General features: G+C 40.0%; 1 protein-coding gene across 2 annotated transcripts in view; it reads right to left on the bottom strand.

The window, feature by feature from the left end:
• Pik3ca (phosphatidylinositol-4,5-bisphosphate 3-kinase catalytic subunit alpha) overlaps positions 1-14,926 on the bottom strand; it is a 72,136-nt gene that overhangs the window by 5,528 nt on the left and 51,682 nt on the right. For both annotated transcript variants that reach the window (XM_041659579.1, XM_041659581.1), the window contains exons 10-18: positions 12,572-12,696; positions 11,119-11,200; positions 10,549-10,713; positions 10,242-10,345; positions 8,760-8,931; positions 6,759-6,865; positions 6,216-6,337; positions 4,720-4,798; positions 443-613 (exon numbers count right to left, since the gene is read on the bottom strand). In XM_041659579.1, coding sequence (XP_041515513.1) covers positions 443-613; positions 4,720-4,798; positions 6,216-6,337; positions 6,759-6,865; positions 8,760-8,931; positions 10,242-10,345; positions 10,549-10,713; positions 11,119-11,200; positions 12,572-12,696 — 1,127 coding nt within the window. The remainder of the gene's footprint in view (positions 1-442; positions 614-4,719; positions 4,799-6,215; positions 6,338-6,758; positions 6,866-8,759; positions 8,932-10,241; positions 10,346-10,548; positions 10,714-11,118; positions 11,201-12,571; positions 12,697-14,926) is intronic.

Raw genomic sequence — 14,926 nt, 5'->3', positions numbered from 1 at the left:
TATTAGAAGTAAAAATTTGAATGTATATTATTTTTTGAGTAAGATCTATTCTACTTTTAAGTATCTATCCATGCATGGGCATGTGGATCCAAGTGACGGTGTCCTGGAGACAAAAACAGGCCACCAGATACCCTGGAGGTGGTCTAAGGCACCCCATTATGGGTTCTGGGGGCTGAACTTGCGTCCTTCAGGAAAGGAACATGCACCCTTAACTGCTGCACCACCAAATGCTCGTTTTGTTTATGATTAAGAGTAAGAGGATGTGAGATACAAGGTGAATGATGGGGACCCATCAAATCATAAGTAACCCTCTCGCTCATCCCCAACAGCCTTCACTACTTCAAAAGGGACGTGCATTTTCCTGACCACAGTGGTTTTCTCCTTAGCCAAGAAGTCCACTGAGCCAGCCACTAGCACGTAACAAACTCAGGAGCAAACTCACATCTCGCCCTTGTTCTTGTCCTTGAGCCACTGATGCAGAGTGTGACTGTTGAACTGCAGCGCCCCCTTCAGGCCTCCTTTGCACTGGATCTGCATGATGGTGTGAGAGTTCCTCACCACTTCGATGAGTCCCACACAGTCTCCAATGGAGAGACAGCCGTAAGGTAGCATTCTGGAAAATTGACAAATGTTTTTGATTGAAATTAAATCCCCAATTCTCTCCCTTTCTTTAATCCTTTCATGCACAGTCCCTTGTTCTGTCTTAAATCCTGGCTTATTTCTTTGTTGATACACACATGCACGCACACAATCTTCCTAAATATGTAAGTACAACCTGTTCTCTATATACAAAATGTCACTTTTATGTATGTTTTCAGGGCAGACCATTTGGTACTAAATAACCAAATGAGGGGTCTCTCCTGGGAAGACAGTCTCTCACTTTCAGATTTCTGTAGCTGTCCTTGGTCTTTGTTTAGGACTGAGGCCTCAGGTGACTTTCCTCTTCCATGTTAGCATGTCTACTGCTGCTGACATCTTTGTTCAATAAAACTGAAATATTCTAGTAGGCCAAAAATATCTATATTAAATTAGTAAATTTAACATGAATGACCTTTATTGTCTTAGCTTATTTCTCTTTATTTTCTTTTTTTGAGTTTGAGTTCAGCTAAAACCAAATCATTTGTGTATTAACAGATCATTTCATATGGAACAAAACAACTTATCCTAAAAAAGCAGTGAGGGAGGCTGGAGAAATAAATGGACCAGCTGTTAAGAGTACTGGTTGCTCTTTCAGAAGACTCAGGTTTGGTTCCCAGCACCCACATGATAGCTCACAGCCATCTGTAACTCCAGTTCCTGGAGACCCTTCCAGGCATGCATGTGGTGCATCAACACACATGCTGGCAGAACACTTGTACACATAAAACAAATGAATGAAAAAAAAGTGAAAAACTAGCTGTCACATTTTTTTTTTTCTCAAAATGTTTTTATGTCTGGGTTTGATGGCCAACTGTTTTTATTTGTGCCGGGCGGTGGTGATACAAGCCTTTAATCCCAGCACGTCGAAGGCAGAGGCAGGTGGATCTCTGTGAGTTCGAGGCCAGCTTGGTCTACAAGAGCTAGTTCCAGGACAGCTAAGGTTGTTACAAAGAGAAATCCCATCACAAACAAACAAACAGACAAACCCTGTCTCAAAAATAAAGATTTATTCATCCACTGATTATTTTTATGTATGTGCCAGTGTGAGTTCACATGCATCGCACGTATGCATGAACATGCAGAGATCAGAAAAGGGCATCAAATCCCCTGCAACTTGAGTTACAGAGTTATGAGCTGCCACGTGGGTGCTGGGAACCCAATGAAGATTAGCAACTGCTATTAAACATCTCTCTAGCCCCATGTCAGCGGCGTTACTTACATTTTTATAAGTAACAGACACGAGCAGTTTTTCTTATGTTGATGGTTGTTTTGTTATCTTTTTGAAACAAGGTCTTGCCTTGTGGTTTAGGCTGGCCTCAAACTCAAGATCCCCCTGCCTCAGCTTCCTGAATATATGGGTTACAGGTATATGCCATCACTCTTTAAGTTTTATACATGATGCTTTAATTAAGCACATGAAGAAAGATCTACATACAGGCAGGCAGCCAGGAAAAGGAAGAACAGAGTGATGTTTTTTTTATACTATTCTATAATTAATAAGATATTCAATTTGCAATGTGAACTATAAAGCTGTACTAATAAATAATAAACTTCATGCTTTTACATCTAAATTGACTTGTGTCTGAATGTGTGTTTTAACATTAAGGACATTATGTGTCCCTGTATGCGTCATTTAGAAGATATCATGACTTGTAAGTTTCATAGATTTTCTAAATGTTGGTTCTTTTTTCATAATGGCATAATAAATAATATATTAATTTTTTTTTGGTTTGTTTTTTGAGCTATGGTCTTTCTGAGCAGCCCAGGCTAGTCTGGTACTCTTCCCTGTGAAGTCAAGTCAGCTGAACTCTCGCCAATCCTCCTGCCTTAGTCTCTCAAATACGGGGTTACAGGCATGTGAACCACGCCCAGTCACAGTGTCAATGCTACCACTAATCTCATTCAGAAAAGTCTAAATTGGGGAATACTCATAAATAAGTTTTCTACAATTCTATTTTTTCCCTCTAAAATTCAAACTTTATCACTGGCAATACATACTGCCATAGTTTTCCTATGACAGACATGTGAGGGGGTTCATTTTTAATGAAAACACTCGCCCAAGAGCTTAGCTGAGTTATGCCTGTCCATTAGATGTTTCTGCTTTGGTGTTTTTGGAACAGGGATTTGCTATGTAGCCCATGATGGTCCTGGTCTTGTTAGGTAGTCAGGTTGGCCTTAACTGTGGATTTCCCTCCTTAATCTTCTGACTTCAGGGCTTAAACGTATGTACCTATACTTGGTCATCAGTTTGTTTTAAAATAAAAATGATATTTCATGAAAAAGTGGCTAGTTTTACAACTTCCATCCAGAAATGCTCATCTGTGACCTAACCGTGTTTGCGATGCGGAAGAAGTGATCTTAGGGAGTTCTATCTTGTTATACTGAGTATTAAACAGAGATAAGCAATGCCTGCAGTCAAGGCGGAGCCATGGCGCTGACAGATGCAGGGCTCTGGAGTGCTTCTCCTCTGTAGTCAGAGTTGAAAGGAGCTGGAGATCTGAAGAGAGTTTTGACATCAGACACGGAGATGCAGATCTGGAGTCTCCCTGCTCGTTTTCAGCCTTGCTTTGGTCCAGTATTCCCTGACTATGCTCCCTTCCTTCCTTCTAGAATGACAGGGCATACACTGTGCTATTTGAAAGCATGTCATCTTCTCTTTGATTTTACAGGGTTACAGTTAGAGATTGGCTTTGCTCAGAAGAGTCTTTGGACTTTCAAACAGTACTGAGATGGTAAAAGACCATGGAGACTATGGGACTAAATGGATTTTGCATTCTGATATAACATGTAAGCCTATGTGGACAGTGAGTGGACTGTGGTGTTTGGAAGGAGAACTACCCCTAGAGGCTCATATATCTGCATGCTTGGTCCCCAGTAGGTGAACTTGGGAAGGATTAGAGGTGTGGCCTTCTTGGAGGGGATGTGTAGTTGTAAGCTTTGAGGTTTCAAGAGTTCAGTGTTTCTCTGCCGGCTGGGAGGTAGGTAAGGATGTAAAACTCTCAGCTTCTGTTCCAGCACTCTGCCTGTCTGCTTTCTGCTGTGATGATAATTGAATAACCCTCTAAAATTTTAAGTTACAGCCCCCCCCCCATTAGGTGCTTCCTTTTGGAATTGTCTTGGTTATGCTGTCTCTTCACAGTGACAGAGACGATGTCCACCAGACAAAAGCACTTCTGAGTGGACAGCTTCTCTTGTGTGACTTAAGGATTTGCAAGAATCAAGTCAGAGAAGGAAGTGCTATTAGCAGCAGTGACTGTGAGAGCGTAACACATTCCCGCGATGTTAGAGGACGAGAACACAAGTGTCCATCAGAGAACACTGGATAGAACTGGAAATTGGTAACAACTTCAGCTGTTTTCCTAAGTTTTGCCACAACGTTTATTAAAAGGTAGAATTACTAAAGTTCTATGATGAAACTTGTTTCTGAACTTCAATATTCTTAAATTTCTATTTGTGTTCGTACGTATGCACAAAAATGTGGGTGGCTGTGGTCAAAGAGGGTACTGGATTCCCTAGAGCTGGAGTCACAGGCAGCTGCAAGCCACCCAATGTGGGTGCTCACAACCAAACTCCGCTCCTCTCCAACAGCCAAAGCTTATTCACCACTGGGCCACCTATGCAGCTTAATAAGCCTGCTCTACTGCTGGTGCCATCCAAGGCACGGGCAGTCTTAGGGCACTCATGAGACAGTTCTTTTCACTTAGGTGAGTCTCATCAGCTACGGGGCCAAGCAAGAAAACAGATGAAAAGGCAATTAAGATCACCAATTAATCACTACTGCACTTTTTTTTTGATTTTACAAATATTTTAAATATAAGCTTCTAGACTTCTACCATTAAGACTTTATTGGGCAATGGAGGCACATACCTTAAATCCCAGTACTCAAGAGACAGAGACAGGTGCATCTCTGTGAGTTAGAGGCCAGCCTTGTCTACAAAACAAAGTTCTAAGACAGCCAAGAGCTGTTACAGAGAAACCCTGTCTCAAAAAAAAAAAAAAAAAAAAAAAGAAGGATACTTTCATTAAGACTTTTAGTTCATTCTCCTAAGATAATTTTCATTCCATGCTCTGATTACCTACCGAAGGTCAAGGCCTTGGTTTTGCCAAATGTTCTCCATAATTCGGATGATCTGAAGTGTTAACATATCTTGCCGCAAATCTGAAATTCAAAAATGTATAGCACACTTAATACCATATCAACACTTTTGTCAGAAAGAGCTATATTTAATCTTTAAAATAATTCACAAGACAGCAATGTTTTAAGTTTTTAATCTATTTCTAAACTTTGCATAATCATCTGGGTAATGACAAGGTATTTAAAAAGTTCCAACTATATTTACAATATTTACCTCATGTAGAATCCAGTGTGAGTGTGGCCCATGATGAAATGCTGTGGTCAAGAGCACTCACTGCTGGTGAGTCTCCCCCATCCCCGCAGCCCCTTCTCAACATAAATCAGGGCCTTCTTTAAAACAGTCTTTCAGATGAATAAATACATTCTTTGTCTGGTGGTTCTTCATTTTTGTCATTATCTGTTGAGTATTCTTTGCCCAGTCATACTTTAAACTACAAGAGGCAGGCTCTGCCATGGTCCCAGGGTCCAGCACACAGAATAATTAAGGAATGGATGCTATGCAAGCTGCCCATGAACACATGAAGTAAGCCAAGGCAGACACTGACTCCAGGGCTCCTGATTCTGAAGATCAACTTCCACCTCAATTATGAAGGTTGACAGTCAGTTGGAGGTTAAGATTAGGTCCTGACAGATTGGCACCCATTCCCATAAGGACTTTTTTGAGATAACTTTTTTCTTTTTTTTTTCTTGAAACACTGTCTCATGTAGCCCAGGCTAGCCTTAATTGGATATTTAGCTGTAGACCTTGAACATCTGGCCTTCACCTCTCAAGTGCTGCGATTATAGCTGTGTGTCAAACAACTCTGATGGAAAGACTGTTTCGCCAGAGTACCAGGACCACCTGTACTCTTAGTTCTGCCCTTTCACCCTCCTGTAACGCCAGCTTTCCTCCAGGTCAGCCTCAGTACAGTTCAGGAGGATGGACCCAGCTTCAGCCACTTCTTTGGGGTCTCATTCTGTGTGATTTTTTTAAGCATACAGATACACTTTCTTTCTCCTGTTAGTCTGGCTTCTGCTCTTTTAACCTGTAGCCCACCCCAGGAATGAATGAGGGCAGACGTATGTCATTTTTTGCTTTCCTATTCACTGTGGGGTTAGGAAGGATTACTAGACTTAGAGTTACAGGGGCCAACCTTCAGTGATTTCCCTGGTTGCTAAGCTATACGACAAGTGAGTTCTTTGTGGCAAGAGTCTACCTTCAAGTCAGATGAGGGGAGCTGAGAAGTATCTGCACATACCCACTCTCTTCAGGTCCTGGGTTCAAAGTCATTAGAGCACAATATCCCAAAGTCCTCCACATGCACACTGCAAAACCTGAGGCATTTTAATATTCTACACTTTATACAGCAATCCTTAAATGGCTCTCAAAGGTTCCCATGGTTCATAACTACCCCGTGTGTAAAGACAGCGACATGCACTCAGCATGAGCTCATTCTCTCACCATCGCCATTTTTAAAGATGATCTCATTGTTCTGAAACAGTAGCTCTGACATGATGTCTGGGTTCTCCCAATTCAACCATAGTGGCCTTTTTGCAGACGACATAATTCGACACTCTTCAAGCCTGTAAGACAGTTGAAGACTTTACCAGGCACCTTAGTTTTTAATACTTTTGGTCCTTTGGGTTTATTTTAAAGACATATACAATATAGCTTTTTGAAGTGTTACAAAAATTAAAACTTTTCCAAAGGAAAATAATCTTAAAAATGTTTACAAAAATTTTCAACCAATCTAAGAACACATCATTGGTTTTATATAGACCATTCCCACTTCTGTGTATGATATCACAACATCTAACCACAGAAAGATTTAAACTATTATTGAAGTAGCAGAAACTGATTCTAAATAAAGACAGGTCTAGTTGAGCCTATTTTACTATTATTTTACTATAGCTGTTTTACAAGAACTGGAGGAATGGATTTTGTTAAGATTTATTTGGAAAAGTACTTGTTTAAACATGACAATAAAGGACATAAAAACCTTACCTGAGGTTCCCTAGTTGATGAGCAGGGTTCAGAGGAGACAGAAAACCCTGCAGAGCATCCATGAAATCTGGCTGTCTCATCTGTTCAACCAAAAACTTCATCTGTACCTGATAAAAAAAGCACAATCCGTGTGAGAAGTGGATTTCATGTGGGAAAAGCAGCTGCTGCTTCCTTCACACACTGAGAATGCAGTGACTCCATCCCTAGGCCGGGCTAACTCTGGTGGCGTCCATGACTGGGGCAGTATTGTCAGGGAGGCATCAGGGTGGGAGCATGGTTCTGGGAGACAAGCTCTGCCAGCTTCCACAGCTCTAAGCAAGGTATTTATTCAAGTACTCCCTACAGACCAGCTGTGGCTTTTGTAAATCAAGGTGCATTACACACACTGTCCTGCCACTTGTACACTGGCTGCTTTCACAGCTGAGTTCAGTAGGTAAGGCCAGATTATGTGATCTGAGAAGTCAAGTATTTTCTTGACTTTCAATGAGGAAGTCTGTTGATCCTTATTTGAGAAGATAAACAATAAGACCAGGCTACTTTAGATCTGAATTTAATATTCTTACTTTTAAGGCTTCTTGGAAAACTTCAAGCATTCACACTGTTAGGAGGATTAAAGGATCTGGAACCCACTTGATGTGCAGGCTCTCACACTACATGCAGTTCACATTATGAAGACCTAGCCTAGCCATCAACTCTGAATTACCAAGCAGTCCTGATATGTTTTTAAGGAAACTTTCATTTATTGAAAATATAAAATGTGATAGAACCAAAGCTACAGGCTAGGAAGTCGTAATTTTCCCATTGGAATTTAAGTAATGAAGCTATTTCTCTATATTAAGTGAAGGGCTAGAAAATCTCATTACCACTGACTAGGCATAAAAGAAAGAGATCTCTGTCTGCTCTAATATTAGCACAGGGCCCTTATACTCTAGTATAAGCACACAGCTACCCACAGGAACTGTTTGTATTTCCAGAGTGGAACTTCAGCTCCTCACAATAATGTCATCTAAGCTGACAAGTCACTGAGTGATGAACTCCAATTTCCTAATGAAACCGCTGTACAAAGTCAGTGTGTGATATGAAGACTCTAGCACTTAACAAACTACATGCTGTAAAGCTTTTCAAACTACTGCAAGATAATCATTTTTCTCAAAGCAGTCCCGCTGTCCACAATCACCATGTCAGAAACAGAACAATTCTTTTTAATTTTTCTTTCTTTTTACATCTATTTACTTATTTCTTTACATGTACCACACTCACTACACCAAGTTTGGTTTGTATGTTGCTGAGGACTGAACTTGTGCGTTCATCTGTCTCATCCATCATTCACATATTCATATACCACCAACAGCTAAATCCTGGCCTTTCCTCTATCTTTACTACTAATCTATATTTGAATCTATATACTACACAACTTTAAGAGTCAATTCAATCACATATTTTAAGGAATCTAAATTAATACAGTAGCTTTTTTTGAGATTAATTGCTCAACTTTAAAAAAACCTATTTTTCTGTTCTTTGCCTTTGGGACTCTCTGGTGGATGACTTTCCAGCTGGCCGTGATGAATGAGGAGCATGGGAAAAGGTCCCAGGAACCTTGAGTACAGCCGACGTCTACTGAGCCCAGTTAAACTCACTGCTTGTTTTCAGGGTCGTTATCAAAATTACAAACGAGGTAAGAAAAGACCATTTAATTACTACAGCTCCATAAGCAGAGTACACAGTGGGCGCCCTTATGTTCAAGAGAGGAGACAGGAACTTTGCTCAGGTCATGTGATTAACTTCCTTCTCACAACCACTGTATTCAAAGTATTATTTCTATTTGGCAGTTGAGGAAAATGAGTCTTAGAACCCTACACATAATATATGTAATCACAAAGTTGGCAGACAGTGGAATTTGAGTCCAAATTGTAAGGACCACAATCTATGTGTATACTGGGCTTTTAAGTAACTCAGGCCCACTTCAAGAGTCCAAAGTCAACGGGAAAGTCATTCACACACCTTTTGTGTCTCATCCTTCTTCTCCTGCTTGAGGATGTCAGTCAGGTTGATGAGCTTCTCCATGGCCTCGACTTGTCTGTTCAGGTGCTTCAGATACATCCCACAGGCACGGCAGTAGGACTCCAGCAGCAGGCCGAACCTCTGACTAACAGTCTTATTGTGCATTTCAGATCTAAAGGAATAAGCAAGATTTATTTATGTATACATACAGTTTTGCTAATTTTTACTCATTTTATGTATATGGGTGTTTGCCTGCACATACATCTGTGTACCATGTGTATTCAGTACTTGTGGAGGCCAGAAGCGGATGCTGGATCTCCTGGAGCTATAGTTATAGACTGTTGTGCTGTCATGTAGGTGCTGGGTCTCCTGTGCTCTCGTCACTGAGACATTGCTTCAGCCCTACAAGTAAAGTGTCTGGACAAGGCGAAACTGTAATCTTGATCAAGAGGTTATGCTAGAAAAACTGAATACATGCAGACAGGAAGTGCGCTTGGATTTGATTCTAATTCGCATATCAACCTACATAGTCTTAAATGAGCATACACATGTTCTCAGAAGATATGAAAACCCATTTTCTAGCCCAATAAATGTTTTAATCAACAATACAATGATTAAAACACCTACCAACTTAGAAGAAAATAATCAAGTAGTTCTTGGCCCCAAATAATTTAATGAGCAACTATGTATTTTACTGATCTAGGTTTATTTTGGCTACTATTTTCAATATACGATACAAAGAAAGAGAACAGGAAAGTAGAATAAAGTGAACTGAGGCAGGTAAAAACTCTCTGAGCTCTGAGATTCCTGGAAGCATGTTCATACATTCCTGTCTCTATGCTCATTTTAAACGCAGCTTCTCTAGACACCAACTTTAATTAAAAAACAAACAAAACGAACAAACAAACAAACAAAAAAAGCCACACTAGACACAAACCTGTTTCTAAATTTCCTGAAATCTAGGTGGTTATGGCAACTCTGAGTACTTTATCACACTGCATAAAGTAGTCTTTCACCCCTGACCCCAAGCTCCCTCTCTCCCTCTCTGGAGCAAGAATTGGCCTAGTAATTGTGATCCCCCTGCCTCAGCTTCCTAAAGTCCTGGGATCACTTGTAAAATCCACTTTCATTTTTAAAGCTTATTTTCTAACAAGAAACATTGGACTCTGCCATTACTGTTCTGAATTCCAAGGTAAGATCCTCATTTTGAGACAACTTCATCTATGCATACAGTGAAATATCACAACATGAATTTGCATCTGGCAAATTTTACTTGGCTCAAAGTGGAAGAAAAACCTTTGAAAATATTTGCAATAACAGTACAGAATTCAGCTATGACTTCTGTTGCTCATTTAATTCCAAAGAAAATAACAGGCTTGAAACAGCTTTCCAGACAGACAAGGCAGCAAGATTCATACACTTATTTGGGAGGTGAGTTATACATATCTAAAAAATTTGGTAGAAAAAAAAAATCTGACTTACTTTAAATGCCAAAAGAAAAAATGGCCAATCCTTTGATTTGTCAACGCTTTCTTGAGTAAAAATCTCACAAGCAGGTTATCCAAATATTGTTCATATTTTAAGACCTGAGAAATTAGAAAAAACAAAAACAAAAATCCAGATGAATCAGGCCCATTTCTGATATAGCATTTTTAAAAAAATGTTATAAACAAAGTAGCTCCTACCATTAGTAATAAATATTTTTTTTAAAAAAGCATAAAACTAATACTACTGCTTTGATAAGCTATACAGATGTGGCGTAAAGTATTTTCAGTTTCCAGTGTCTTACCTGCACGAGCTGAATGAGGTACTGAGAAAGTTTGTCATCTGTTAAGTATTTTTCCAAGCACCGAACGGCAAAACTCCGAACCATGGGATCCGGGTAATTACAGTCCAGAAGTTCCATGGCCTGCTCAGGTTTGATTGGAGGCCAGTCTTTGACTAAGCAGTACATCTGTGGGCAGAGAAAGATGGCACATCATATGTAAAACCTAAAGCAGCTTTAACATTTGACTTTAAAATTAGCCTAAAGCCAAACGTGGTGGCACATTCCTTTGGGAGGCAGAGGCAAGAGGATCTCTGAGTTTGAGGCCAGCCTGGTCTATACAGAGTTCCAAAATAGCCAAGGCTGTTTGTTACACAGAGAAACTCTGCCTCGAAAAGCCACATACATACATACATGCACACACACACACACACACCTTAAAAATAAATAATTAGTTTTATATATAAGATGATTATGACTGGTGTTTCTTAATTATGACATCTTAACAACTTATATCTAAGTCGATGCAGACTTTCCGAGAATTCATGATTTAGGGAACACACAGGTTCTGTGAGAGCACCTAAAGGGTCTCACCTGGGCTACTTCATCTCTGGAATTCCACTTGACAGACAAAAGCAACTTGGGTAGGATTTCAGGAATAGTTACACAGTAGTGTCTGTTAGGGAAGACAATAGAGAACGTGTTATAGGAAGTTCTAACATCTAATTCCCCCATCATACATCTATAAGAAGTTCTAAGCTTATTATTACTATTAGCCTATGTGAAAAGCCAGCTTGTGTTGAAGACTACGGCTGTACATACATTTACACGTCTGTGCAGTTACAGTTAAAATGATGAAGACCAAGAATTCAAATGGAGGATAAATGTTGGCTGACAGTTAAGAACAATCACGTATGTGTTACTCTGCTCAAATTGTTGACCTCTGTGACCCCCATGAGCTTCACAGACTCCCTGCAGATCTGAACTACAACTCCCTCTGTTAGATCCATCAGTATGGGAGCTAGTGACATAGCCGATGTGTCCACACAGTGATATGGGGAGTGGACTTCTGCAGACTGACCTCTGGCCTTCACATGTATACTGTGACACATGTGACCCCCACCCCACAATGACAAATAAAATGTAATAAAGAAAAAATATACTAGTGTTCCAAGCAGCAACACGATTTACAAGTGAGGATAAGGCAGTATTTTCTTCCTCAAGGAGAAGGGGAAAGGAACTTGCCAAATACAGCATCTAAATTAATGAAGCCATAAGTAGCTTGTCTGAAGTGTGTGTGCATGCATGCGTGCGTTTGTGTTCCTGCTTGAATATTACTTTAAAAAAAATCTAAGACAACAATCTGTCAGTCTGAGGCTACAACTGAGTGGTAGAGTATGTGCTTAGTTTGTAGAAGGCAATAGGCTAAATCTCCATCACCAATTTATTAATAAGGAATTTAGAAAGCTTGAGGATGGGGATACCCAGGTTACCTAACATGCACGAGACCTTAGGCTTCACCCCAATTCCCAGGACCTTGTAAACCAGGTGTGGTGACATACCTGCAATCCTAACTTGGGAGGAAGAGGCAGAAGGATCAGAAGTTCAAAAGCCATCCTCATCTACAGTTCAAAGCCACCTTGGGCTGTAATCCTGCCCCAATAACAACAAAAAGAAAGAAAAAACAAAACAACTCTTAAATGTTTAAGTATCAACACAGCATGTGTCTCTAAAAAGAAATGTCTGTATCCATACTTTTGAAAAAGTCAACATAAATAAGAAAAGTAACAATTAAAATACATTTTATTTACTCTACTGTGTATAGTTAAAATGTATGTATATGTATATATGTATGAATATGGCAGGAACAAACCAGAAGTGATAGATGTAATCCCAGTTCTCAGGAAGTGTGCTGAAGTAGAGGGTTTTTAGGAACAGAGGCAGCTGGATTTTGCAGTGAACTCAAGTCCAGCTTGGACTACAGTGAGGGACCATGCTGGTCACTCCCTTGGCTTCCTGCCTTGAGACCATCATCCCAAACACTTGCCTGTGGCTCCATAGGAAGTCTTTCTCTTGTTCAGTGATTTCAGACAGTGGGTCCCGGGTGCAAAGTGCTCGAAGCTGTTCTTTGTCATTTTCTCTTAGTTCATTGTCTCTGGCGAGTCGGTTACTCTGAAAAGTAAAGTATAACTTTACACAGGTTTCTTTGAGACTCATGAGTGATATGTTTTGAAAAGCAAAAAAACTTTTAATAAAGCTCACATAGCTTATTAACACAAAATAATTTATTCTTCCTACAGAACCAATTTAAAACAGTATTTGTGAAGCAATGCAGTCACATGGTTATTATGGCCACCATGCAGTCAGGTGAGACCAGGACGAAGGGAAGGGGGCAGCTCGTCCTCTCCCTGATGGGGGCCCCCTACTACCCCACTAACTACAGCTTGATAATGCATCTGGCAGAACAGAGCCAGAAGCAGCAGAATAATAAAATAAAAATGCTAACTCTTTCATATTCCTTGCTAAATCATCCTTGTAACTGTTGGCAAGCTTTTAAGTTTAAAAAACAAATTAAGAAAGATAAAAAAGATGAATTAACTCATTAAAGCACTTGCATTCAACATTAAAGAACTAAGCAGAAAGTAACAAACATTATATAATCACATGTAATAGATTTATTATCTTCAAATACAGATTATTTGCTTCTGAGTCTTTGAATAACACCCCAAATAATCCCAAATATCACCATGTAAAAATAAAACAAACAAAACAAGAGGGTCTGTAAGATGGCACATTGACTGGATAAAGATGCTTGCTGTCAATCCTGACAGTCTGGGTTTGATCCCTGGGATTCACCAACTCCATCAAGCTCTCTCTGACCTCCACAGGTAAGCTGAGGCATGCACACTTACTTCCCACAATTAAAAAATGCGATGTAATAGATCATCTGATCAGATACCACGGATGATTATTATACAAACAGATACCATACTCTAGCCTTTGGAACAGTATAAACAGTCCTCCATGTTAGTTGGTCTTTATATACCGACGCATCCTGAAGCTACATAACAGGATGAGGAAGGACATAACGCTTCAGTGAGCATCAGTTCCGTGTTGCTGTGCCCTGCTTTGCTCTTCCTGTTAGGCTCAGAAAGTAGATCCTACTCAGAGAGCGCCCAATCTAGCAGGAGAGTTTTTTTTAAAGGTGAAGAAGCCAGTGAGAAATGCCCATGGCTAAGGGGAGGACCACAGCAGAGGAGGGGTCAACATGTGAAACTGGTAGCTCAGGTTGAATGCTTTTAGTGATACTACCTAGGGGATGAATGCCATAGCTTATTCTACATTTTGTAATAGTTACTGCAGCTGTTCTAAAGCAGAAGGGAAGTTAGTTAGGAGGCTACTACATGGTCCAGACGAGAAACCTGCTGTCTTACTATCATCATTATTATCAGCATCCAATGGATGCCATCGCTTTTAAAATGTTTATATGTTAATATAAAATAATTTACAGAAAAATCAGAAAAACCCATTTTACTATATATTTTAACAAGAATCCAAGCGTAATAAACTTAATTTTTTTCCTATGTGCTTCATTTTGAAATATCTTTGTCACACTGTAAATAACACTGTCAAAACAACACTTGACACTGAGGGTTCATACTTTTGTTGAAGACATCAAGATGGTTATTTTTCTCGCTCAACAATTTAAAAAACATTCCATTTTACATTTATATTTCTAAATCACATGATCATGGAATGAATTCTGCATCACCTTTTTCCTTTCACAGGCCTCTATATATATCAAGTCACTGTTGAGCCCAACATTGCAATGATTAGTTTGGATAGTCAGCATGATTGGACTGGCAAAGCTTAGGTTAGTCAAGCACACAGTGGCTTTGAGAAGCTCCAGAAGGATGAGAAAGAGGAAGGAAGGACTACCCTGATGTGAGCATCAGCCAACAGATGGGCGATCTGGGCAGAATAAAGGGAGAGACGGATGCCTGTGCTCAGGCCTCCCCTTTCCTTTCCCATCAGCTACCCCCTGGAACACTACCACAGAGCTGCTCTGCTCTGTGTGCCTTCCTCACTATGAGGGACAAAGACCCCTAAACATGAGCCAAAATAGGTCTTCCCTTCTTTGATTTTCTGTTTCAGATATTTTAAAAAATTGTTTTATGCATCTGAATCTTTTTTGTCTGCATATATAGCTGTGTACCTTGTACATGCCTGGTGCCTGCAAAGGTCAGATGAAGGTACTGGATCCCTGGAACTAGATGGTTGTGAGCCATGGTATGTATGAGTGCTAGGAATATGAATCCTCTGCAAGAACAAGTGCTCTCAATGCCAAGTCACCTCCTTAGCCTAGCTTTCTTGTTTCTCTCAGTGGATGCTACAGTAATTA

Source organism: Microtus oregoni, unplaced genomic scaffold (genome assembly GCF_018167655.1).
Source record: "Microtus oregoni isolate MIOR12 unplaced genomic scaffold, Mior012 000010F_ref0000083, whole genome shotgun sequence".
Lineage (NCBI taxonomy): Eukaryota > Metazoa > Chordata > Mammalia > Rodentia > Cricetidae > Microtus > Microtus oregoni.
Note: the sequence above shows the minus strand (reverse complement) of the source record. Positions and strands in the feature narration are given on the sequence as shown.